This window comes from Ornithorhynchus anatinus, chromosome 13 (assembly GCF_004115215.2).
Source record: "Ornithorhynchus anatinus isolate Pmale09 chromosome 13, mOrnAna1.pri.v4, whole genome shotgun sequence".
NCBI lineage: Eukaryota > Metazoa > Chordata > Mammalia > Monotremata > Ornithorhynchidae > Ornithorhynchus > Ornithorhynchus anatinus.
The window spans coordinates 26,244,625-26,272,464 of record NC_041740.1 but is presented as its reverse complement, the minus strand read 5'-3'; the positions used below and the strand labels follow the sequence as shown (position 1 = coordinate 26,272,464).

Genomic DNA, 27,840 nt, shown 5'->3' with positions numbered 1-27,840 from the left:
TATTGTGCATGACTGCACTATCTGTTATCTGTTATTAACTGCACTACTCCCTGGAATTGTGTTCACAAAGAGAGACTTTCTATAGTACAGTGCAAAATGCTATTCCAAGCTTCCATTGAGAGTACAGTGCTCTGCATACAGTAAGTGCTTAATAAATACAATTGAATTGAGTGCCCATAAAATTATGCAGTCGGCATAGCATCCTGCTTCCTAAAAACGAAGCTGTTTGGGCGGGATGGAAGGACAGGAAGGGAGATGGAAAGAGGGATAAAAGGTGGAGAACAATGCATGAGTATACTTAGGCAGAGCAATTCTTTGAAACTGAAGAAGAGGCTATTGATGAGATACTCAAGATGATGGGGACTGAAAGACTGGTGTGTGACTGATAATCCACCCCATGGTTTAAGTGTGTCAAGATTGGCCTTTGGAGCACTGCTGAATTTCCAATTGCAGCGTCTGTCATTGTTTTCAAATCTTCCTCTTGATGCCCCAGTTTCTCCCAAGTCTCTCCAGTAATTACATCTCTCCCTGGGCTGTTCTGTCTGCTCCTGGTGCTTCCAAAGTTCAATCCTTTAGTACATTGTTTGAGGCTGTGCTTTGTCTCTTTAGTAGTATTTATTAAGCGCTTACTATGTACCGAGCACTGTTCTAAGCGCTGGGGTAGACACAAGGGAATCAGGTTGTCCCACGTGGGGCTCACAGTCTTAATCCCCATTTTACAGATGAGGTAACTGCGGCACAGAGAAGTTAAGTGACTTGCCCACAGTCACACAGCTGACAAGTGGCAGAGCTGGGATTCAAACTCATGACCTCTGACTCCAAAGCCCGTACTCTTTCCTTAGAGAAGCAGCGTGGCTCAGTGGAAAGAGCATGGGCTTTGGAGTCAGAGGTCATGAGTTCGAATCCCAGCTCTGCCACTTGTCAGCTGTGTGACTGTGGGCAAGTCACTTAACTTCTCTGGGCCTAAATTACCTCATCTGTAAAATGGGGATTAAGATTGTGAGCCCCATGTGGGACAACCTGATTCCCCCGTGTCTCCCCCAGTGCTTAGAACAGTGCTCTGCACATAGTAAGCGCTTAACAAATACCAACATTATTATTATTAGTAGTAGTAAAAGTAATAGTGGTGGTAGTGTTTATTAACCTCTTACTGTGTGCAGAGAGAATACACAGGTGGAAATCAGATGAGCAAATAAGCAGCATGGCTTAGTGAATAGAGCACGGGCCTGGGTCCAACTTGATTTTCTTGTACAGTGCGATGCTTGGCACCATTAGAAGTCTTAGCCAATATTGTAATAGTAATAACAATAGTAGGAATAGTCCCGGGCACAGCCGTGGGAGTGGCGGTATTGGCAGGAGCAGCAGTGGCACTCCGTGCCCCTTCGGGAGAATCGTCCTCCCCACTGCCATGGGGGCTCAGCTCCAGAGCAGAGTCTTACCTCCCTTTCCTCTGACCACACCAGGTCGGAAGGTTGGATGACTTCCTAATTTAAAAGTCGGCAGACAGCAGACCAAGAGCATCGTGAGCCACTCCTTTTCGGGACAATCTTGAAAATTTTCACCTGATTAACGGTTCACAGAGCAAAATGTGGCAATCCATCGTCAAACCAGATTTCTGCCCATAGTTGGGAGTCCACAGGGCAACGCTGCCTTGTAGATTTAACAGGAAGGAGGTTACACTCCTAGATCTTAAGGGACAACCTTTCGGTAGGAGAAAAGAGCAAGCCGTCCTTCAAGGGAAGCTGAAAATTAATTACAAAGTCTTTAATAGGCCTAACCCCCAAAATATAATTCTATGCAAATACATGAAAGATCACCAGAGACTGCACATTCGGAAATGAGCTTTAAAAAATAGTGCTCACCAAAATGAGGTCTTATAATTAAGCAAACTGGCCATTACATTAAACTAATTTTAAAGCTAAGTTTTTCCCTGGTAAACACAGCATACTCTTATTCATGCGTGGGTTGCACATTCTAAAGATAAGATTGATACTGTCAAATTGCTGGACTCGCCAAAAAACTTTGAAAGGATTAGTTTTAGAAAAACTCAATAATTATGGTATTTATTATGTGCTTATTGTGTGCTATGATAACTCAATGCTATTGAGTGTTTTCTGTGTGAAGAGCAGTCTACTGAGCTCTTGGAAAAATACAATACAACAGAGTGGGTGGACATAATTCCCTGCCTATCAGTTTCCGGTCTTGAGCCCTAGCCTAAATACTGAGGTAGGAGCAAGACAATCAGATAGGACGCAGTTCCTATCCAACATGGGGTTTACAATCTAAAAGGTGGGGAAAGCAGGGATAATTGAATTTTTTTATGGTAATTGTTAAGTGTTTTAACTTTGTGCCAAGCCCTCTACAAAGTGCTGGTGTAGATTCAAGGTAATCGGATTCATTCATGCTGGAGGAGCGGGATGTGCGGCCTGGGCTATAGGAGGAATCAGTGAGGTGAGGTGAGATGGGGTGAGCTGATTGAATGCCTTAAATCCTCCTCCCTCCAATTTAGACTGGGAGCCGTACGTGGGACAGGGACTGATCTAATCTGATTATCCAGCATGGCTCAGTGGAATGAGCACAGGCTTGGGAATTGGTCAGGGGTTCTAATCCCACCTCCGTCACTTGTCTGTTGTGTGACCTTGGGCAAGTCACTTAACTCATCTGGATGTCGGTTCCCTCCTCTGTAAATTGGGGATTAAGACTGTGAGCCCCACGTGGGACAACCTAATTACCTTGTATCTACCCCAGCGCTTAGAACAGTGCTCTGCACATAGCAAGCGCTTAACAAATACCAACATTATTATTATTATTATTGTATCTAAACCCAGCACTTAGAACAGTGCTTGGCACATAGTAAGCGCTTAACAAATACGAACATTATTATTCATTCATTCAAATTGGATTGAAGCTCTAGACTGTAAATTTATGGTGGGCAGGGAATGGATCTGCCAACTCTGTTACAGTGTACTCTCCCAAATGCTTAGTACAGTGCTCTGTACACAGTAGGAGCTCAATAAATATGACTGAGTGATTGAGCGACAGACATAGTCCCCATCCCACGTAAGGCTCACAGCCTTAATCCCCATTTTACAGATGAGGTAACTGAGGCACAGAGAAGTGAAGTGACTTGCCCAGGGTCACAGAGTAGACAAAGTGACAGAGCTGGGGTTAGAATCTGGGACTTTCTGACTCCCAGACCCTTGCTATATCCACTAGGCCATACTGTTTCTCTGACTCTGCGGGGCTAAAGGAGATGGAAGAGCTGGGGTTGTGTCAGATTGTGTCATATGACTGGCAGATAGCTATCATAGGGTAGGCGGCACCATTTTAGGTCATAGTTCAACCCCTTCTCCTCAGTACTGGTAGAACTGATAGGATGAACACACAAATTTGTAAGCAAACCAATCACCTCTTAAGCAAAGTGCACCCTCTGTCACAGACCAAGAAATCTGCCACTGAGTCCTTGATCTGTCACCCAACTTTGCAGAAAGATTTAACCTCTCTATGCCTTAGTTTCCTAGATCAGGAAGCTCCTCCTCCACTCAAGAATCTCAGGGGAGGGGGCAGTGTACTGTTCTTTGAGCTTCTGGGGAGATCCCAGAAAGAGCAGATGATGACAATATATCACAATGCAAGTAATCTGTCCCTATTGGGCAAGCAAATCCCCATGCATCTAAATTACTTGGCGTCAAGGAAACGGGCAGTGATAGTCTCCAAAGTTCACCTGCTGTTTTCTTTCTTACAGGGTTTTTTTCTCCTTGGAAAACTTCAAAGCCTGTAAGTTCTCTTTAAAACTATTTGCAATTCTTAAACTAAAAAATATGTACAACAATTTTGATTTTTTACTACGGTCGTTTGCACTTTAGGGCCCATTTCTATAAATGTATAATTCTATCCCTCAAGAAACATTACATCAGCACATTTTCTACTGTAGCTTTCTAAAACAAAGTACCCTTGGCTCAAGGAGTTTATCTACCATGAAAAGCATTCTAGTCTCTTATCTAACTTTGCCCTCTGCCCCTTTTTCAGGGGCAGATTTCAGCTAAGTGCCACCACAGCCCCAAGTACAAGATACCCCCAGGGGGCTCTCTCAAGCAGGTTTTAGTGTTGATCAGTAAGACTCTGGGCAATGTAGGGCATCTCGGCAGAGGAATGCGAGGCCATAGTCTGACAGAAATTGGGCCAGGCCTCCAAGAAACTGGGCTGGAGAAGTTTGGGAGGTGATGGCATAAGGGAATTTCCCACCCCTGACCTGAGGGGCTACAAGGCATGAGTCCCTGGCCAGGGCCTAGAGGCCCAGGGAGCCCCTCTGCTCATCTCCTCATCCTTTTCCCCCTCCTCCACAGGACCATGGGGTCAAGAGAGGTCGGGCCTGCTCCAGATGAGATGTGGCAACAGGGCAAGTGCCCCTTCCTTGATGGGCTGGGCTGAGCTGCTGGGAGCTGGCCAGCTGGTCGTAATGGCTCATGAGTTGGCCCCAAGTGGCCGCCCCAGAGTTACTGTCACTGTACAACCCCCTTTCTGGGCACAAGAAATCCCATGTCCATGGCCAAACAGCACTCTCGCTTGTGTGCTCTCTCTCTCTATATATATATATACATCTCTCACTTTCATCCCGCTACATCCTCAAACATACCCACCTTCACTTATGTGGTCTGATGCCACAAGCCCTTGCATCCCAACAAGCCCTGGCAAACACCCCAATATACATACACTCCTACACATTCACACTCGCATCTCCTCATGTTTACATACCCTCTGACACACATATGAAGTTCCCACCACTCACACACACATACACACACCTTCCTGAAACACCCTTCCAACATTGACACAAGGAAGAGCACTTGCCGACACAGCCCCTCCGGACAGAAACACACAGTAGACTCATGGAATGTATACCCAGACTTAAGCAGTAATAAAACAAATGGGTATACATAGACTTTGTTGATGTAAAGAAAGGAGGAAACTGGCAGGCATAACCCTATACCTGTGTAGTCACACATGGACATGACTTGAACATGTACACTCAAGGGAACTCAAAGACTGACAGATTTATCTAGCCAAAGGAAAACACACACATTCACACAAAAGAAAACAATAACATGACACCAACATATTCAAATGAGCCCTCTGACCAAAAAAGCACATATACATCCATAATACCCCCACTGGACTGATAGATCCAATCACACAAATTCAAAGGGTAACCCCCACCCACTGGAAAAAACCCAGAGAAGGACCTTCCAGAAGAGCTATCTACTAACCCATGGACACTCACATGGGCTCAGAGAGAGAGAGAGATGAGTGACAGAGACAAAGTCCAAGTACAGAGTTTCGGAGGGATAGGATTGTTCCAGGTTCTCATAAAAGCTGAAGAGATCGTCAACAGTGCTGCCTCACTCCCTCCCTCCCTAGGCTCATCACTACCGGCTGCATCATTCAGCTAGGGAGAGTGGGAGGTCCACAGGATGAGGGCCATTTTCCATTGGAGGGAGACGGGGTTGGAGGTTGTAGGAAGCGGACTATTTGCTCAGCCTCCAAGCAGAGACCTTTTACTTCTAGGGTTCCCCCCCGGCACTGACTATATTTTGCCCCATTCATTTGCCCCCCAAAAAATTGACAACCCTAGGCAACTTCCCGCTTCACATCACCTTCCTTGGGGACTGCCCCCTTGCTTCCCCCCATTTGCCCTCCCTATCCATTTCCCCCACACCAATGGCCAATCCTGGATTCCCCTCACCCACCTGCGCGTGTTCCTCTTTCTTGTTCTCCCTTCCTCCCTGTGTCCCCATTTTCTTCGTCCCCCACATTCTCTCCATCCCCTTTCCACTTTCAGGCTCCTCCCTAGATTTCCCTTCCACAGAGATTGAGAGACTCTATAAGTAGTTTGGTGAATACTTTCAGGGCCAGAAGAAATGACCCCAAAACTCAGGGTATCGCCCTGAAGTTCTGAATTGGGAATTCCAAAATGGAGGACTTCACAAGAAGGTCAGTTCTTCATTTGGCTCAGAAACCTTGGACTTTGCTTGTCCACTTAACCGAAAATAACCACACCCAAGAATTTATACACCATCGTCTCAAATTGAGCAGGGTCCAGGATAAAACCAATGCTCTGCCATTCCTCATTTTAGCATTACATTTATGCTGTCTTGTGATTCCAGTAAAGACACCCATTTATCTGGATGATGCTTTGGGGCATAATGACCTGCCTTTGCTTCTATAATTATAATTGCATCCATACTTGTTACTTCTAAAGCGAGTTGGGCAGAATCAAATAGACAGTCAATCCTTAACTAGTGAGTCCTCTGCTCCACCAGAAGCTAGGCATCAAGGGATCTAGGGTTGGGTTGCCCCAGGTTACCTGACCTCCACCCCCTCATTGAGTTCTACTGAAATCACTTCACATCCGTGTCCTAGGTATTGAAAGTGTTCATTTTATGCTCTTTATATCCAAACCTTCATTCTACGAATGTGTTTTCAATAACTTTTTGGGGTGGAATGGCTTTATGCCCGGCAGACCTTTAAAATCACCTGGCAGAGAGACTCAAAATGGTGATGGAGGCCACAGTAAGCAGATGGGAAAGCTTTACTCAGCCAATCTGCCACGAAAGCAATCAGACTTTCCCCAAAGAGGGCCCCGAGCAGTGTTTGTTGTGTAGTTCTTAAATTGTTTCTAGAAGCACTAATATTTCACCTGAAGCCTGTTCGCTCCACTCCACCCTGTATGAAACATAAGACAGGAGCAGGTTGACACAGAATCCTCTTTTAAGGAAGTGCGTAAGGACATAGGTATTTGCTAAAAAGTCATTATGACCGATGGAACATTGAGGTGGGTCGGTCTTTATTCCATTTGCTCCCTGCAAAAAAATCTGCCGGCATTCAACCATTTCTGTTTGGCACACTCCACCTATGTGTCAAATAAAGCAAAGGGGAGTTTCTTTTTAAATAATTCTGCCCACCAATGAAAGTGGTTTAGCGGATTTGCACTTTGCTATTAACTTGAATTCATTGACTGTCGTTGAATTTAACCTTCCCTTTTGAACTGTCTGTCCCACCTTACTCCAAATAAGGAACCAGCTTCCCATTGGCCCAAGCTGAGGGAAGACTCGCAGGGTGATGACCGAATGTTCTGGCCTGCCTCAGCTGTTGTGACTTGCAGAGAGGGAAGACCCAGCCCCAATAGTTCCCAGTCTTGTTGTGAAGGGTGATGTCTAGCCCCTTGGGAACAGGGCCCAATTCTACGACCCAGGAGGCCTTATTCCCTGCTTGTTCCCTGCCCTGTTTAATTTTATTCATGGCAAAACTTGTGTTGCATCGTATTGATGTGGTGCCTTTCAACCCAGAGAGCTTGAACCAGATTTGGGGCATATTTCTTTGGTATTAAGCTATAAAAATTGAATTGTTTCTAAGTACGTTGGAGGAGGAGTTAGGTTTCCCGGACAGGGAAGCAGCCTGCACTTAAAACGTTCTCTCATGTTCCTCTTTGCAGATAATGGAGCGATGGGAAAACCAAGGCAGTCCCCAGACCAGTCTATCTGCCCCGGCCATCCCTCAGAACATCCCCTTTCCTCCCACCCTACACCGGAGTTCCTTTCCAGACTCCACAGAGGCCTTCGACCCCCGGAAACCCGACCCGTACGAGCTGTACGAGAAATCAAGAGCAATTTATGAAAGTAGGCGTAAGTGAAAGCCCTTTCCAGCCTGCTGGGAGCTGAGAGGGGTTGTGGGGGGATGGTTGGCCTGAGAATGCACAAGACATCTTCCCTACCGACAAGGAGCATAAACATATTCTCTAGCAGTGAGATCCCAGACGAACATACACACAGATACCCATGCTGAGGTGGGGCCAGGGTAATACATTAGTACAAGAGTCAGCGGATGGGGTGGGTACTAAAGTTCAGCAAACTGGTAAGCCTTTGAGGAAGGCTTATTGGAGGAGGTGGGGTGGGATTTTTAGGAGGGCTTTGGGTGTGGGGAAGGTTGCGGTCTGGTTGTTTTGAAAGGGGAGGAATTTCCAGGCTCCGGGGACAACATGAGGAAGGGGACGGGGACACGCGTGGTGTAAAGGATGGAGGTGGGCTTGACAGGAGCAGAGAGTGGAGGAGGTGGAATATTGGAATAGTAGTAGTGGTTGTAATAGGAGTGATAGTAGAAGTAGTAGTATTTATTGAGTGCCTACTGGGTGCATTACATTGCACTAAGTGCTTGGAAAGTACCAAACAAAAAGATGACACGGGGGACCTACCTTCTAACAAGAGAAATAGACATAAAAATAGAATAGTCCAAAGGAGCAATAGACTTCAGTTGAATAAAAAATATATACCAAAGTGTTGAAGAGTATAAATAAGTACTTAACTATTAGTGGTGGTGGAGCACTCTATATGAATTGGGGTGTTGGGAATGCATCAGTTAAGTCTCACTGACAGAGCTGGGCTTTTATCAGGACTCTGAATATGGGAGAGTTATGGACTGTCAGAATTGGGGAGAGAAGAAGTTGCAAGATGGAAGAACAACGTGAGTGAGCAGACAGAGATGAAAGAGTCAATCGATCAATCAATATTTATTGAGTGCTTACTGCATGCAGAGTACTGTACTAAGTGCTTGGGAGAGGACAATACAATAAAGTTGGTGGGCACATTCCCTGCCCAAAGGGAGTTTACATTTAAGAGAATTATACTATCCCTAGGCTCTCTCCCAAGTGCTGAGTTCAGTAAATACCATTGGCTGATTGAGGTACAGTTAGAAGGTTGGCTCAGGAGGAAAAATGACCCATACAGCAGCATGTAGTATGGGTTGTAGAGGGGAGAAGCTGGAGGCAGGGGAACCAGCGAGGAAGCTGATACAGTAATCTTGCCATGTTATGATCCAAGGTTGCAGCAAGCTTCCCTTTGGGCAGAGAGGAAAGGGAAAATCTGGGAGATGTTTAATAAGAAGAACCAGCAGGATTTGGCAGTAGATCAAACATGAGAGTTGAAACTCAGAAAGAAGTTGAGGCTGAGTCTAAAGTTGCCAACTTCTGACTGCAAAGATGGTGGCCTTGAAAATGGAGATGAGGAATTAGGGACGAGTGAGTTTGGGATGAAAGATGAATAGTTCTATTTTAGACATAGTTTGAGGTATCAGTGGGCCACTAATGTGAAGATGTCCTAGAGGCAAAAAAAAAGAAAAGTGGTAGATTAGATGAGTAGGTGAAGCCATGAAAGTGGATAAATTCCCCAAGTAGAGAGAAAAAAAAGGGACCCAGCACAGAGCCTTAAGGGACACCCACAGGTAGCGCAAAAGAGGAGAATCCACAAAGAAAATAGAGAAGGAGCAGTTCAAGAGGTAGAAGGAAGAACCAGCAGATTACCAAGTTGTCAGAACCAAGATCAAACAGCATTCTAGGATGGAGGAGATGGTCCACTGTGTCTCAGGCTGCCAAGAGGTTAAAGTGGTTAAGGCAGAGTAATGCCCAATGGACTTGGTGCTGAGAAGGTCACTGGTGATTCTGGAGAGATCAGTCTTGGTGAGTTGACGGGGTTTGGAAAACTGACTGGCAGATGGAGAGGGTATGAAGGCACCAGGTGCATACTAGTAATAATAGTAGCAGTAGTAATAGTATTTGTTAAATGCTTAGCATGTACAGAGATGGTACTAACCCCTAGGAAAGATTACACAGGTGGGAATTAAACATAGTCCCTGTCCTGGGCCATGTCCTTCAACTCCATCTTGAAGGAGTTGTGTCAGCAAGGAATTTAATTCTTTAAATTTCTCCTCCTTTCATAGACTTTCAACCATATACAGGGGGCCTTGCCCCAAATTTTGCTCCCCTCTCCCTGACTCCGGCCAGGGGCATCCCTGCACGGATCTGTGGCTAAACTCAGGATAAATTTATTTTAGTTTCTTCTCAGTCAATATCCAGTCTCAGAGCATGTAAAAAAGTATTTTCCACCATGATGCGTAAGCGGCAAAGCACCTAGTTTACAATGACTCTGGCGACGCATATTTGACAGTCCATTCTCGGTTTCCATTCCTCAGCCTTCAGGAAATTAGATAAATATGTCAAACCACGCAGCCACCAGCAGGCCTCTCTGGGCTCCGAGTCATGTTAAAGCTGTCACTTTAATATGCATGCCCAGGGACAACTCAATAAAGTAGACTTATTTATTTAAATAGGGGCTGGGGTTTACAAACTATCCCTGAGGCAGGAGCCCAGAGACCATGCAAGTAGGGTAAAACAATTTCACGTGCAGGCAGTGGTGAATTCAAAACAGGTAGAAGTCAGTTATCAACAAACCAATCATCTATTCGGGGTCAGCAGTTAAGTTGAGTAAAATCCCAGTTGCAGGCAGGAGGATGTGAAAGGTCCAGAATAAGAGTATTAATAATAATAATGTTCATTCATTCAATAGTATTTATTGAGCACTTACTATGTGCAGAGCACTGTACTAAGCACTTGTAATAATGATGGTATTTTTTAAGGACTTACTATGTGCCAAGGACTGTTCTAAGTGCTGGGGGAGTACAAAATAATCAGGTTGTCCCATGTGGGACTCACAGTCTTAATCCCCATTTTACAGATAAGGTAACTGAGGTACAGAGAAGTTAAGTGACTTACCCAAAGTCTCACAGCTGATAAGTGGCAGAGCTGAGATTAGAACCCACGACCTCTGACTCCCAAACCTGAGCTCTTTCCACTAAGCCACACTGCTTCTCCAATAATGTTGGCATTTGTTAAGTGCTGACTATGTGCCAAGCACTTTTCTAAGCATTGGGGAAGATACAAGGTAACCGGGTTGTCCCGTGGGGACTCACAGTCTTCATCCCCATTTGACAGATGAGGTCACTGAGGCACAGAGAAGTTAAGTGACTTGCCCAAGGTCACACAGCTAACAAATGGAGGAGCTGGGATTAGAACCCACAACCTCTGACTCCCAAATCTGTGCTCTTTCCACTGAGCCATGCTGTAATAGCGGTATTTGTTAAGTGCTTACTATGTTCCAAGCACTGTTCTAAGCATTGGGATTGATATCAGGTTGGATACAATCCCTGTCCCACATTGGGCTCACAGTCTTAATCCCCATTTTACAGATGAGATAACTGAGGCCCAGAGGAGTGAAATGACTTGCCCAAGGTCTCTCAGCAGACATGAGGCAGAGCCTGGATGAGAACTCACATCTTCTCACTCCTAGGCATGTGCTCTTTCCACTAGAGCATGCTGCTTCCCTTATCCCGGAATCTGTATGGAGGGTCTGGGGTTGGAGGAGAGAGGATTGAGTGAGCCAAGCGATGCCCAAGAACTTCCAAGGATCCTTTATTCTCCATCCAGTGCCCCATCTACACTCAGTTTGCCCGCCCATGGCACACAGATGGAGGCCCTAGCAAACCAGTTGACTTTCCAACTGGTGGACTGATGACTAGTGAATGTTGTTGGCAACTGGCCTGTCTCCATTAAGTCTTCACCAGCCCGCAGAGAGGTAGAGAGTGGTGATGGTCAGTTGGGTCGGTCTTCTTTCTACATACAGCTCTCCAGGCTGAAGTGGTGGAGGATACTACTGCTGCTGCCTCTTATTCTTCCATTGTGACTCTAGAAGACACCCCCATCAGAATGACAGCTAGCAATCATCAATCAGTCAGTGGCATTTATTGAGTGCTTACTGTGTGCAGAGCACTTTCCTAAGCACTTGGGAGGGTATAATACAATGGAGTTGGTAGATACGAAACCAGCCGTCAAGGAGATGACGGTAACAGGCAAAGCCATTACTGAGTCCACACCAGTCAGGAGTACAATGGCCCTTGGAGAGAGTGAACAGTGGTTACCTTCTGGACATCCATCCTCAGAGCTAAGAGTGGGCTTTCCCTGTCTCCATCCCTAAATTATTACCTGGAACCTACCCCAGTGCTTAGTACAGTGTCTGCCACATAGTAAGAACCATTTTCTAGAAAAAATGGAAGCTCATATGATAAGACTTTGCTAGTTGGGTAGTACCCCGGCCCTTTCACAGCTAGAAGGTTACTGAGGGTTTCCAGAGAGGAAGAGATCTGGTTGTGGCTATTTCCTCCTGCCCACTCAAGCCACTCAATTAATCAATGGTATGTATTGAGCACTTACAATGTGCAGAGCACCGTACTAAGCACCTGGAAGAGTGCAATGCAAAAGAAATGAAAGTGTCAATGCCATTATCCCCAAACTGGCTGACATAGTTTCTGGACTCCACCCTCCCTCCTCCCACATCTCTCCTCTGGCTCCAGGTTTTCTTGAACTCTTAGAGAAAGGCATGGGTGGGAGGGTAGACTGCAATAGGGCAAAAATAATATTTTGACTTGATAACGAGCCAAGAGCTGCTTATCCCCTGTAGATGTGTGCTGATTGGCAGAGCATCCCCTGAAGATGTGTGCTGAATGGCTCTGAAACACCCGTAGATGGGTGCTAATTAGCAGGCACATTCCCAGGAGGTGTATGCTGTTAGGCTGCAAATTCCTATTTAGATGTGTGCTGATTGGCTACACATTTCCCATAGATGTGGGCCAAATAAGTGTGTACTTCCTGCAGATATATGTCAATTGGCTGCACATTTCCTGCAGATCTGTGCTGATCTGTTGTTCATTCCCTGCAGATAATTGACAGTTATACCTGTATTTGCTCTTTGGGCAGGCAGAAGCTCAGGTGTCCCTCTAAGGGCATCTTTAGAACATGGACAGGAAGGTCTAAATCATAAAAGAAGCTCACCATGAAGCAAGAATGAATGCGTTAGGATCCAGGCAGGGCTTTTTAGAGACACCAGAACTTCTAGAATTCCTGAGAATTGGGGAAAAAGGAAAAAATCCCAGGGGCCAGGACTGTTTAGTTAATTCCTACTACCTGAGGTGGAGGCTATTAGTATGTGTGACCAAGACATGAGCTCTCACAAGTGACCTCCTCAAAACCTAGGCCAAAGACTTCTCTGACCTAATCCTCCTCCACCACTCTCTTGTCTTCAATCTTACAGACTTTTCCCTCCCTTGATATGTTCCAAATCCCTCTCTTCCTCTTCCTCCTCCTCCTCCTATCTCAATAACCCAAACAAATCAGTTTTGCCCAAGGTGTTTAATTCCTGTCCAAGACTGCCTTGGAAAATCCAGGTATGGCTCCAGGCATCTGAGAAACAGAGTGGCTTAGTGGAAAGAGCAAGGGCTTGGGAGTCAGAGGTCATGGGTTCTAATCCTAGCTCCACCACTTAGCTGTGTGACAAGTCACTTAACCTCTCTGTGCCTCAGTTACCTCATCTGTAAAATGGGGATTAAGACTGTGAGCCCCACATGGGACAACCTGATTACCTGGTATCTACCCCAGTGCTTAGAACAGTGCTTGGCACATGGTAAGTGCTTAACAAAGACCATCATTATTATAACTATTATGAAAAGCAGCGTGGCTCGGTGGAAAGAGCCCGGGCTTGGGAGTCAGAGGTCATAGGTTCGAATCCCGGCTCTGCCACTTGTCAGCTGTGTGACTGTGGGCAAGTCACTTAACTTCTCTGTGCCTCAGTTACCTCATCTGTGAAATGGGGATTAACTGTGAGCCTCACGTGAGACAACCTGATTACCCTGTATCTACCCCAGCGATTAGAACAGTGCTCTGCACATAGTAAGCGCTTAACAAATAACATTTTTATTATTACTATTATTATCTAGAGTACTCCCAAGCCAGATAAAGCAGGAAAAGGGAAGCCTTCATCCTTCTCCTGTAATTCTTCCTCGCTGTTCTAGTTTGTACAGAGGTCGAACGATACCTGAAGTTCCCCAAACTTTTTTTTTCTTTTCACTCTGAGCCCTGATGGTTATAAATATACAATTTATGAGGTACAGCATGTCCATACTCCTCTGCAGTGAGACATTAGTCAAGCACAGGGCCATAAAAGTGCCAGGAAGCCGTATGGTATAATGGCCTTATGGTGCAGCCTCTTTGACAATAGAAATTTCAGTTGGATTTCCTTTGCAAGAAACCTGTGTGGTGATAGTCTTTCCTTTATGCTATTAGGTAGCATTAACTCAAAGGAGTATCCCCACACCAGAAATCACAAGCCCAGGATACATGTAGGCCAGTAGAAAGGAGCCAGTAAGCTAGTATTATTGGTCCTGTCTCCCCAAGCCTAGGCACAATTAATCCTGCACCCCTTAAGCACTTTGATACTCACCCCAGGCCCACAGCACTAATGTACACATCCTTATAATCTGTCATTTCCCCGTCCGTCATCCCAACTAGATTGTGAGCTCGTCAGGGGCAAGGATTATGTCTATCAAGTCCACTGTCCTCTTCCAAGCACTTAGTGTAAAGTTCTGCACACAAGTAAGTGCTCAGTAAATGCCATTGATTAATTGGAAGAAGTTTAATGACCCAAACATGCAGAGGGGCAAACCGTCTTTACCAGCTCGTCATCATTACAAGGGGTCATCCCACCCGGCCTAGCTAGCGTTTCTTGAGGTGTTTATTGTTATACTGTACTCTCCCAAGTGCTCAGTACAGTGTTTGGCACATAGTAAGCGCTCAATAATACGATTTACTGACTGGAGCTGTGAGCTGTTGGTCATGGGTCTGAGCCCCCTCCAGAAGCTCTAACAAAATAAATTTACTCAATCAATTAATCACTAGTACTTAGTGTCTACTGGGTGCAGTGCACTGTAATTAAGCTCTCAGGAAGCATATGGAAATAGCGTGGCCTAGTGGAAAAAGCCTGGGACTGGAATCTGAAAACTTGGGTTCTAATCCTGGCTCTGCCACTTGCTTGCTGTGTGACTCTGGGCAAGTCACTTAATTTCTCTGTGCCTCAGTTTCCTCAACTATAAAATGGGGATCTGATACCTGTTCTCCCTCCTACTTGGACTGTGAGTCCCCTACGGCACTGAGGACTTGGGAGAGAGCAATACAACAGAGATACAATGCAATACAAGGAGGTTACAGTCTACAGGACTAGCCATGTTCCCATAGGCACAGTGCATACCAGTGAGTAGGTGGGCAAGCATGCAAGGCATTGCGATGTCCTTTTTGCAAAGTGCAAAAGTTGTATGTGCATAACCCATTTACTGCTAAAGTGACCTCGGCTAAAGATAGAGGAAAGAAGAATTTAAGATGAAGACTAGAGTTTCCCCCAATACCTTACTCACTAGTCTTTAACATGTATTACTGCTTATGCTACAGTAAGTTCAAAGGGGCTCTTTTAAAAAAAATAAATTCAGTTACTATGAAATTTCTTCTACACGGTGTCCCTCAGGATCACCCGTCATAAACTGTATTAGTGGCTTGCGATTAAATTTGATTTATGAGAAAATTTACCATTCAAAGGGAATAATAGTTCACTGTTGTCACTTTGACAACAACATTATATTAAGGAACGAGGAGAGCAGTAAAGACAGTTGGACAGCCTGTGGTGGGCTATAGCTCGTCACGTCATCTTTTTTTTTACAATCATATTTATTGAGCACTTAGTGATTACTTCCTGGCAGAGCACAGTACTAAGCCCTTGGGAGAGTACATTATAACAATATAATAGACACATTCCCTGCCCACAACGAGCTTAAAGTCTAGAGGGGGACTGCATAAAACAGTGGAAGTAGTCATTTTTAATCTAGGTGATGTGGCTATTCAAGAACTAGAGCAGCAATTCTGTTCCTCTTCCAAATAGGCTCGTTATATTGAGTGCTTCCAGAAAAAAAAAAGCAGAAGCAAGGATAAAGAATATTATTCCAAATCAGCACCCAGTGCAGTTTTCCTTATCTCTTGTACCTTTTCCCAGAGTCTTTAGAATGAAAAAAACCCCCATCCTTTGCAGACACAAAATTCAATTAGTGCTCCGGAAAGGAGAGAAAAATTGTGTCAATGAAAGAGAGAAGGCAGAAGTAAAGCAAGAATACCTCGTGGCCCATGCTTTTATTGTCTGTACAAGCTGATGGCGTTTTCATATAGGGTGAGAGGAATATTGGTGCTGCAGCACTCTGGAAAGAAGAGGAGTTTGATTGTCCCGGTGAGGTTACATTAATAACAAATGTCAGTGTTACAGCAGGTGGAAGCATTGAAAATATGGCCACCCTCCTTCCCTCAGACAATTTCTAACACACTCTCCTGTGAAACGTTACAAGGATATCTTTTCCCCAGTAATACTAAGGAGTGAAAAAATAAGTCTTCAAGAATGAGAATTTTGCAGCATATAAATTTAGGATGACACTGCAGCTGTGGATTGCGAACTGTGATGATGATTCCTCTCCTGATAACAGGCGTTCTACTTAGAGCAGCTTTCCCCCTGAATTAGTTCACAGGGGATATTTGGTCCATGCATATGCATTGTTATTCTTTCTGACCACCATCAGGAAGACTGCTGTACTCCCTTTCTGTTTCTGTCGAGCCCCTAATTTCTCTGACCCAGCCTCGATGGTCTTGATTTAAAAAAAAAACCAAAAACAATAACTGGCTACAGTTCATCTTCTTTCAAGTGAAAAGTCAAACAACCGGAGGCACTTGGTACAAAGTGCTCCATTGTTTGGGCCAATGACACTCTGTAATTGGGCATTTTATCGAGTGAATGCTAATACTTAGAAAATTGAGGGTGAGAGAAATAGCTCTTGTTTCCCAGCAGGTGGCCGGGCTCCGCTTTTCAACTCCCTGTAACATTTTTGGTAAAGCCACTGCTGTTCATATTGTGTCAATACTTCCAGAAACACCAATTTTTAAGGATTTAGGCCAAACTTTGGACTCACCAAAAGTTTAGGCAAAACTAAAAGCTGGCAAGCAAGGGATTTAAAAAACAAGTAAGCCTTTGGAAATTGCCCAGGATGAAGGCCTGGGGAAGGCAAAAAAAGAGGAAAACTTTAGCTAGGAATGGAAAGAACACAGGCCTAGAAGTCAGAGGACCTGGTTTCTTATCCGGCCTCTCTCACCTGCCTGCTCTGTGACCTTGGGCAAGTCACTTCATTTCTCTGTGCCTCATTTTTACCTCCTCTGTAATATGGGAATACACTATCTGTTCTCCCTCTTACTTAGACTGAGAGCCCTTTGTGGGACAGGAACTGTTTACAATCTGATTTACTTAATACAGTGCTTGGCACTTAGTAAGCACTTACAGTTCATTTAAAAAAAAATTATCCAAAGGTGCTTACTGAATACTTACCGAGTGCAAAACACATATGAAGTGCTTGGGAGAGTACAATAGAGTAGGCAACCTGTCTTCAAGGATTTTACCGTTTAGTGGGATTACTAGAGCCTTGAATTATCTTTGCTAAATTATCCTGTTTCTAAGTGGTAAACCTGTACTTCCACATTTGAAAGCTACTCTCCGGTGACAAACCTCAGGTCTGTCTTCAGTAAAATATATGGCCCATGGCAACCGTGGCTACCGTTCATGGAATGAGACTTGAGAAAGGTATACATTTAAATTCCCACAAAGGGCCCCAAGAATATGGTGAACCATGGGGATTCAGCTATCTTAAGTTGCTTCTAGTAATTTCCAGAAAGTATGTAAGTCTCTTTCCCCTAACACCATTGTGCTTTTTTGTTACACTTGGTCATTGGAGGCTATGTGTTTCAAAGGACTCTAGGACTGACATATTTGCAAACAATGATTTTTTTCATTCCCATTAACCATTGTGAAAGCAGATGTTCACTTCCAAAGGCAAGGGGTTAAACCACTGCTCATGGTTCCCTGCACTTTACAGAATTATCAAGGCAAGGGCGAGGGAGGGATGGGCAGAGAAGATAGGAGGGAACACGTGGAAATTAAATCCAGCCTGTCCCACTTTGATTTCCTGAATTCTATGTGAAACCAAGAAATAACTGACCATACCTAGAAATTGCAGCCAAACAACAGTGAAGCAACCTCAGGGAAGAAACAAATTGCAAATTTAATCCCCCCCACCTTTTCCCATTCAGAGAAAGTGCCACCCAGGACCAGTTTTCGAGCGGATTCCTCTGGCAAGTATTCTCCTGTATTTGCTTGTTCTGTGGAAGAATCACCCTCCATTTTGTGTTTCAGTGACTGTCCAATCATGAGTCTGCAGCCATTATGCTCTGTTTCATTTTATGGCAGTATGTAACATCATGGGGCCAGGCACAGAAGCAGTGAAGATGATCATTTTCATTTTCATAATTTATGTGATTAATTTTCATTGGTGGCATGCAATGCTCTGCAGTTTAAAGTGGGTGACCAAAGAATTGTTCCTATAAAATAAAAACACCCAGCTGGATTAAAAATCTGTTTTGGATTGGCCGGCAAGTGGCTCAAGACCCACATGCTGCAGCTGTCCACATCCACTCAGATCTAAGGGTGCCAGGGTTCATTTTTGAAAGTTGGGGATACCTGCTGACATCCAGCTGCTTCCTCCTCTTGCTCCCACAGGGAGACACAATTTGTGTCATTGAGATACAGGATGGTAATAGGCCTCTAACCTTACAGCCCATTCCTGGGATGTGGAAAAAATCCAAGCAGTAAGAGTTGGTTTTGTGCATCCACACTGCTGGCAGCCCTTGCACTGGGCACATTTTCCCAAGATCCATTGTTGTTGGATGTGGGTCTTGAGAGAAAGGATGGAAGCAGCTTTGGTTTGGCACCAGAGTGGCAGTGGCTTGTGGGTGGCAGAAGGGGCACTTCCAAAAAAAAGAGGAACTAGATGGTTGGCAAATGGATTCTGCGTCTACCCCTAAATTAGGTGAACAGGATAGTTTGAAAATTGTTCCTCATCTATATCTCAGTGCACCGAACCCACATGTGGTGATCTAACTTTGAAAAAGTCCAATAATTGGGAAGTAGAGAAAGAATCCGGTAGGATTCCTCATCTTCAAGCTAAAGGATCCCTTTGAGGTTCCAGCCAAATCTCCCATCAAAAAGCTTGCAACAAAGCCACCAAACAAGAACAAACCTCCACAAGTGTTTCACTTGGCCAAACTCCTCAGCCAGCATGGGCCCAAAGGCCAGCGGGTCTTTTTATCTTCTATCATTCCTTTGTATTCCATTTTGAGCCACTGGATAGAATCATGGAGAAGCTTTGGATTGTCTTTGGGAGCAGTTGGCTGGGAGCAAGATGGACCTTTGAAATCATTTCAGATAAGTGGTAGATTTTGGACCAGCTTGGTCGGGGCACTCACAGAGCAGGTGTGCGACCATGGCGACCATCTGTTATCCATCCCACCATGTTCAACTCTGCCCCCGCTAACATACATGAACGAGAGCATCCCACCTGGTCTGTGGCGGGGCCTGCCGGTTGGGCTGGAGGGAAATGTGGATGGTGATCACCAATTGCTGTGGACTGATTGCCCTGCAGCGGCATCCGTTGGAGTTTATGGTTTTAGTTGCTATCGTTTACCTAACCACCAGCTCCTGCCGACGCACACCTGCAATGATAACCCCAACTAGTCGAGGATATCTGTTTAGCAGTTTCAGGAGAAGTCAGGGGTAGGATTTGGTCACTGCAACCCAAATAGGCCCAAGCAGCAGGGAGACTCTGTGGAAATACCAGCTATTTATGCTGTTCAAATGTTACCTTCACTTTGTCCCAGTAATTTGACCCCACTCAGGGCATATTAGAAAAATGAGAATTTTACACTCCTCAACAGTAAAATCTTCGCCCAAATGAAACTATCTTTGCCATGCTCCAACCTCAATGCCCTGGAGGGTCCTAGCCTAGGAAGAAGGGATCTGCTCTAGTTGGTCAGGATACAGAAAGGCAGGGTATCATATTGAGATTGCCCCTTCTGGTAGGGTGGCAACAGGTCGTCTCAAATGTGTGCATTTGTGTACATTTAGCTGGCCAGCTACCATTATATGGCAAGAAATGACCTAGTGCTTTTTTGTTGCAAAGGGATTTTCTGATTTTGGAATGTAGAATTTAAGGTTAACGATGAGCCCAAATCAACTATTTAATGATTCAGGGCCTAATGGCAATGAGTGAATATAGGTTGGGGAAAAAAGAGCCTTTTCAAACCCCGGAAGTTTATATCTCCTTCTTTAGCTCCTAATTCCTTCCTTGTTCATTCTTCCCGGGATTTTCCGTTCATTGGTAAAGGCCAAAAATTTCATATTTATTCTTAGCAGGAAAGTCGAGTGAGTGCAGTTGCTGGGACAGTCGGTGATGATAAAGCTTGGTGCTTGTGTTTTAATTAAAATGTGTACAGGGATCCAGTCCTAAAATTTAATTGGAATGTTTTCTGCAGCAATCCTATGTGCCTGATTGATCTATAAAAAGTTTGTATGTGCGATGTTTGAGTCCATTCATAAAATTAATCCAGCCAGCCTCTCTCCCATAAGGTGCACAGAGCTGGGTTTTCCAAAAAGAAGGGTTAGGGGGTACCGTTAGCTTGGGAAGGGTTTCCGGGCTTTGACTAAAGACCAGATTAAGCCTCAGAAATGACACTTCTTGCTACACCAGGGAAGGCCTTATGGTGCCTGGCTGCTGCTTGTTTCCACTTCTGAAGTTTAGCTTTTTTATTATTAGCCTGACCACTTGTCACTCAGGCTAAGGTTGGAGTCTAGTTGACTTGATACAATGGTAAACTAGGCAAATAGATCATCTCTTTGGGTGACTTAGTAGACTGGAGAGCAGACCAGTGTTCCCCCTCCATTTTGGGTTGGAGTCCTATCCGTTGCAGAAAAGTCCTCTTTGGATCTGCCACCCAAAGGGTAGTGGACAGGAAATTGGGTGAGAGGTGGGGGAGGAAATGGAGAGGGAGTGTTCCCAAACTGCTTATCTTGTGTGGGTGGTAGTTTAGGGAGCCACCATCTTGGATTTCACAGCACCTAAGTGTGTGGACCGGGGAAGACTTTAGGGCTTTCTACTGAAACGTTACCCCCGGTATGTGAAGATCAACTTCATCCAAAGAAGCCTCAGTGGTCCCAAAGCCTGACTATTGCCACTTTCGCCCTTCATATTGAAGATGAGGCCCTCTTCTAGAGCACAAGGAGAGGCACGCGAAAAGCAGGGAAGTAGTGTGGCCTAATGGGAAGAGCACAGCCTGGGGAGTCAGATGCCCTGGGTTATGATTCCAGCTCTACCACTTACCTGCTGTGTGACCCTTGGCAAGTCACTTAACTTCCCTGTGCCTCTGTTCCCCCATCTGTATAATGGGGATTCAATTCCTTTTCTCCCTCCCTATTTAAACTGTGAGTCCCATATGGAGTCTGAGTACCTTGTATCTACCCCATCGCTTACCACAGTGCTTGGCACAGAGTAAGTGCTTAACAAATGCCTTGGAAGTTTTTACTCAAAGAGCCGAAGAAAAACTCTCCCCCTATTCTTTTCCTTTGTCCTAAAAAATGCTCAGCAGTCCAAGAGCCCAATTTAACCATTTTGCTTCTCTTTTGCAATCGATTTGAAATTGCCCAGATGTCTTGGAATGAAAGTTCAAGATGGGGAAACAAATCAAACATCCAGCACAACAGCAGCCAGACTCCCTTCCAATCTTGTCTCAACCAACCAGATTGTAGATTGTGCTTGGTGGGCTTCAGTCAGCAGGTTCTGAGCTATTGTTCTGTCTTTCCTCATGGCAACTAAAATTGGCTGGCAGGGGCCTGGGCAATATTTTTCATTATATTGTGCAGAGGTCTTATTTTTTCAATTATGTTTATCTGCATAGTTGGTGGTGGAGGAGAACCAGAGCTATCATTCTGAAAATCTCCGCAGTAAATCTGTGTTTTAAGCAGTCAATTGCTGTTTTGGTTGCAAGGGTTAGGAAAAGAGAATTGATCTATTTTTTTAATGCTATTAGTTAAGTGCATACTATGTGCCAAGCACTGTACTGAGCAATGGGGTAGATACAAGATAATCAATTCCCACATGGGGCTTACAGTATTAAAAAGGAGAACAGGCACTGAATCCCCATTTGCTGATGAGGGAACTGAGGCACTTAATTTAAGGGACTTTCCCAAGATAACACAGCAGGTAAATTGGTGGAGCTGGGATTAGAACCCAGGTCCTCTGACTCCCAGGCCCATGCTCTTTCCCATAGTCCATGCGACTTCTCAAAGCTTATAACAAAGCAGGGTGAATCATTAAAACATTAAAGCACACAAGGCCTCATTTGCAGGAGCGACTCGGGATTAATTTCCATCAAGAATCACATTAGATATTATTTTGGAAATTCAGACTCCTACGGCACTTTGTTACTCCCAGTTCTCCTAACCTGTGGAAACTGCATGTCTCACACAAACACCCCTGCATTACAGAAAATTTTCACTGGGTTACTCAGCGTCCACCGCACACATGCAAATGTACACAAAACGTTTCATCCAACACTATGGCTTCTCATATCCAAATGGACTTGTGAGGTGAGACAAACATCCTCTGGTTCACAACCAATGTTTTAGCCAAGACACAGAGAAAGAACACACAGTCCGTAGAACAGAGTGCCCTTTAAAATGCTTCCTTTTTCATGCACCCTGGGCAGTAATGCTAATAACAGCTCCTTCAGAGGATGGTGGCATTGTAGAAGCAACAAATCCTGCATCACAAACATCCCTCAGGGCAAACCAGTGCCCCCTGAATTGGGGCCAGGCTAATGCTCTAAACACCACTGGCCTCCTAATGCCGCCAGCTCAGGAGTGTCATAGTTTTCACAATCTCATCTCTCCCTCTCCTCTACCAGCTCCACCAAGATCCCCATTCATCAGGCCCAAAGAACAAGCTCCCAGCAGGGTAAGAGATAACTAGAAAGGGGGTGGAATTCAATTCTCAATGAGCTCTTCTTTGAACCAGGTCTGGACTACAAGGAATTGGACGTTCACCTTCGGAGGATGGAGTCTGGATTTGGCTTTCGAATCCTAGGAGGAGATGAACCCGGACAGCCGGTAAGTTGCATTGGCCCTAGGGCTCTGCGGCTCTCTATAGAAAGGTCACAAAAATGGCCCTCGACATTGTCTCTGAGGAGGAAATGGCCCCTTGACACTCAAGACAGACTGACCTCTTTCAGATAGCTATCGAAGGAAAAGAACTATATTTTTTTTTATTCCTTTGCTGGCCAATTGAAAGAGACAGGTCTTCAAATGTCAGCCGCTCTGTCTAAAACAAGCCCTCTTGAGTCAGTGTGTATTTAAGTGAGGAAAAGTGCACTTCCCTCCCTTTAGAGTGGACTGAGTGGTTGTTGACGTCTTTCAATTGCTGAGTTGAAAGGAACTGCCGGTACCATGGCAGTTGAGTCTTGGTGAGCCCTCTGGCGTTCCTGAAGGTGTGATTATTACCAGAATTAGGGTGTTTAGCCCAAGAGGATTAGAGGACCTGCCTGCTGAGAGATAAAGGGAGAAGAACACAGTGAGAGAATCAGAGTGAGGATCACAGACCCGCTTCCCCATCCTGCCAAAAAGGGGCCCCAGTACCCCTCTCTTTCCTGGGAGGCAGACGTTTGCCATAAGTCATGACTTACATGCAATGCAGACTTTCCTGACTCTCACTCCAATCTCACTTTAGTCTGTAAATACAGAAAGCACATGGATGTGTTACAAATCTAATGTTTAAACCACAAGGAGAGATTTAAGTTCCCACAAGAAGGGGCAGAGTTAGAGTTGACAAACTGGGGCAGGAGGCCAAAGAAAAGAGGCCCTTGGCAACAGGTAAATTGTGGTGTTGGAAGGCAGGACCAGAGAGGAGGATTTAGGGGTCAGGTTCCTCTACAGCACCTGCTATCTCCTGCCTAAAGGCCAAATCTGCAGGTAGTGCAGGGATGAAATTCCCCAGCTGACCTTAATTGTTGAAAGGGTACCCAGGGAGAGAAGTAAGGAAAGGTAGTGTTGCTGTAGGATTCCCAACAAAAGGGCCACTGCAGTCACCTGCAAGGAATTTATTAAAATCTCTGTGTGCACCTCGAACACAGCAACGTGATTTTCCATAAATAAGAAACAGCAGGGCTCCAGTTTAAAAAAACAAAAGAACCTAATGGGATGAATTGCTTTCTCTGCAAGAAATATCCTCTAGACAGTAAGCTCACTGTAGGCAAGGTGCTCTGTTGTAGTGTACTCTCCCAAGCGCTTTGTGCAGTGCTCTGCACACAGTAAGCACTCAAGTAATGCCATTGATTGATTGAATAAGAGGAGGAAGAATGAGGTTGCAGCCGAGGCCCCAAGAGATAGGAAGACAGAGGGAGTTGTGTGGAGACTCTTGCTGGGCTGAAGACCTTGCTCCTAGTAATAGAAAGAGAGAGTATCAAAGGCAAGAAAGGCAGTGATAGGCATATTCCAGGGGCCAAAAATACTGTCTTTGTCAGGTGAGCGGAAGGTGGCTGCACCAGAGGTCCTCTGGCCACAGGACTCCGAAAAGGACAGTTCCCTTTGAGGTGGCCGACCAGGTGAAGCAGGTCAGGAAGGTGAACTGGGGTCATAGATCACCTGAGTGGCGAGTTTCGGGGCCTATTGGAGCTGGGCAGGAATGATGATAAACAGTGGAAGAGGTTAACCCCATCTATCAACTCTGTTAAATTATATTCTCCTTAGGGCTCAGTACAGTGCTGATTGTATTCTCCTAAGGGCTCAGTACAGTGCTGTGCACAGAGTAAGCACTCAGTAAATATGATTGATTAAATACGATCAATTGGATACTAGCGTGATCAGGTCTGATCCCTCAGAACAACCGTGGGGCCCATGGTCCTCCTTAATTTCCCCCCAGTAGTGGCAGGGGCAATGAGAGATACCCTTTGCGCCACTCTTCTCAGGGGGTAGTGTGGAAAGTCAGTTCTTTCTCTGCACAGGTTTGGGCCAGAAGCCTCCTCAGCTTCAGGGTCTCAGCTCTCACCTCTCTGTCTATCCCTCTACTGATCTGGGGAGGAGAGAGGAGCGGCCTGTGGCCACTGCTACCACCATTATGGCTACTGCCTGCCCTGGGGATGTCGAGCAGCTGTTCCCATCCCACGATATGGCAAAGCTTCTGGCTGGGGAAGAAGAGAGAGAGGGAAAGGGGAAAAGAGGTCAGAGCCATTGAAAAAGGAAAGAAAAAAAGAGAGGAAAGGGCAGACAAAGGGTTCAGGCAGGAAGTCACAGGCAGAGGGAAGTATAGGCTGTGAAGCCATGATGACAGAAGGGAGCAGGATGTGGAGAGGGTCAAAGGATTCCAGGGACAGGAGGAGAGGCATATATTACAGCAAGGTAAGCAGGGAGGGTAGATTTTGGGGAAAGCCAATAGAACTGCCAAATACTGTGACAACCCTCTCTGCGCTGTGCATACCTGATCAAATGGCACAGAGTTTGTATTTGCCTGGGTTAAGGAAAGGGCATGCCATTAGCAACCACCAAGCCCCGCAGGAGTCTTGTCATTAAGCCTGAGCCACTGGAGGATGGGATGCTTCTCCTGTGAAAAGTGTGAGCCCAGGCCTGCCTGGTTAGGCCAGCTGAGGAGAGGAGAAGCTGTCAATGGAAGCCCCTTGGAGAGAGAAGAACCTCAGCTAAAGTGATTTGGGGGCTGGTGAAGGGACTCTTAGGGAGGAGAGGAGAGAGAGAGAGGAAGAACAAGAAACTCTGACAAAGGCAATGAGAGTCAGAGACCCAGATGCTGAAGTAGAAACTGAGAGAGGCAAAAAAGTGCAGAAGACTAAAAGAAAATGAGACCAAAGAAAAAACAGTACTCGAGAAGAGACAAACAGAGACTTAGGCAGAGAACAGAATCCACCGGACCGATTCAGAGAACTGATATTGTACTAAGTTTAAAAATGTCATTATCCTCGCTGATCTTTTGAATGTGCTGGTATATGTGCCCTTCTGTCCCTGGGCCTTTTGCGGCCAGTTTCCAACCCCAAATCTAGAACAGCGATTGATGTACCGGGGGAGAAAAGTGCATGGTCTCCAAAACCTAGAATATATAGCTCACCGTAACCCCTTTTCCTCCTCTAATCAATATTATCCTGTCATGGGACCCACAGGTTTTTTCAAAAGAAATCTGTCCAGTGAGTGAGTTTTTCAACCAATCAAGTACATTTATTGAATGTTTACTGGTGTGCAAAGCACTGTACTAAGCACTTGGGAGAATACAGTGTAACAGAGTTGATAGACACATTCCCCACCCAAAACACTCTTATGATCTAGAGTCCACAAGTATTGACATGGTTCATGGCAGAGGTTGAACTGATGTGAGATGGATTATTAAAGGAGGAGGTTGCATCAGGACCACCAAAAAGCTAAGATATCCCACTCACTGAGGACTGCTGTTGGAATCAGATGGAGTCAGGAAAGGGGTACACCACCTAGACCCCATGATGCAAACAAAAATAAGAATCTGGCCCAAATAAGCCCCAACTCCACAGCAAGCCTCATTTCTTTCAGGGGCCTTGGATCGCCAGTTTCTTTTAGTTATTCTTGATGTCTCTTACAGGTCTCATTTGAGGAATACTTTTGTGCAGGGAGAGGAAAAGAATATCAAAACTTACTTTTCTTGAAAGTTAGAAGCAAACATCATTGGCTCTCCAACAGGCAGAAGCTTTGCCCATCCCAGTCACTGTTTCATCTTTCCTGGCTTGATGTTGCAGATGTAATTTAATAAGTGATAAGCATCTTTGAGTTATCTATGGCACTTAAAAGATTTGTCAAAAAGCACCTTGGCACATCCTCAGGGAAACATATAAAAGAGATTATCTCAAAACAGTGACTTGGGGTCAGGAAGATCAGTTATAATCCGCCATGAGCCAAGATAGATCCTAATTTTTATTTTTATTTTTTGAGAGAAAGCAGTATTCCTTTCACTTGAGGGCTTTATTTCCTCATTAGCAACTTGATCTTGTAGCTTCTGCAGAGGCTCCAGTCCCAACTCTGTATTCTCCCTCCTTGTGCTAGTTGCCATTCTTTCATCTGTGTCTAGATTGACCGAATATTTGTGAGAAAACATCCCCATAAAGGTAATGACTTAGTACCCTGAAGGAATAGCTCTCCATGCATAGGTGGCAGGCAGCACCAAGTCCACAAGCATCCCTTTCTAGAGAGCTGGCAGCAAAATCTCCCTCTTACATGCCCAGGAAATCAAAAGGTTGGAGTATTCTTTGTGCTAAACCAGCTAACGGTTGCTTTGAGTTATGCCCGGAAGGAATGAACAAAAAAAAACCCAGCTTTTACTTAGGTTTTGCACAAAGCACTTTCTAAATCTTGAAAGGCCTCCTTATTGGCTTTGGCCCTTTGAAGAACCAATTTGAACTTCCTTAGAAAGAACCCCATTTGAAGAATATTGGAAAGGAGGGGACTCAGAAGTGGCAAATTTGGGACTGGATCTTGTGGGTGAATTGGTGAACTATTAACTTGGTCCATTTAAGGAAATTAAGGCTCTATGAGTAACAGCTTAGTGGACCCCCACATTCATTAGAAACCTGAAACTGTTTCATACAAAAAAAACCCCTACTTGGAAGTCACTGGAAGGAAAAGCCAAGTGAGTTTTATGTCATTTTTATCCTTAGGATGAAGAGAGGAACTAAGATGTCTATTGCTCTAGGTACATAAACCAGAATCTCTGTTTTAGGTCCAGCTGATTTAGCCATATGAAGTAACACAGGCCCACCAGCCCAGAGCCTCAAAGAATGTGGCTGGGTCTAAAAGAAATCAATCTGTGAGCAAGTAAGAATTCAAATAAAAATTGAACATGTGTCTCTTGGCACTGGCTACTGAAATCCACCCTACAGGCATGCTTGACTAGGACAATCAGTCAGCCAGTAATATTTATTGAGTGCTTACTATGTGCAGAGCAATATACTAAATACTTGGGATAGTACAATGCAGCAGAGGGGTGTTTTTGTTGTTATTTTTTATGGTATTCATTAAGTGCTTACTACGTGCCAGGCTGCTAAGCACTGGGGTAGATACTAACTAATCAGATTGGGTATAGTCCATGTCCCGCATGGGGCTAGCAGTTCATTCATTCATTCATTCAATAATATTCATTGAG

At 45.0% G+C, this 27,840-nt stretch overlaps 1 protein-coding gene across 9 annotated transcripts in view; it reads left to right on the top strand.

Moving 5' to 3' along the window:
* MAGI2 (membrane associated guanylate kinase, WW and PDZ domain containing 2) overlaps positions 1-27,840 on the top strand; it is a 902,790-nt gene that overhangs the window by 791,278 nt on the left and 83,672 nt on the right. For 5 of the 9 annotated variants that reach the window (XM_029077505.1, XM_029077511.2, XM_029077512.2 and 2 more), the window contains 4 exons: positions 3,746-3,777; positions 7,493-7,682; positions 17,879-17,920; positions 22,693-22,784. In XM_029077505.1, coding sequence (XP_028933338.1) covers positions 3,746-3,777; positions 7,493-7,682; positions 17,879-17,920; positions 22,693-22,784 — 356 coding nt within the window. The remainder of the gene's footprint in view (positions 1-3,745; positions 3,778-7,492; positions 7,683-17,878; positions 17,921-22,692; positions 22,785-27,840) is intronic. The other 4 variants (XM_029077507.1, XM_029077514.1, XM_029077506.1 and 1 more) reach the window with 3 other exon arrangements.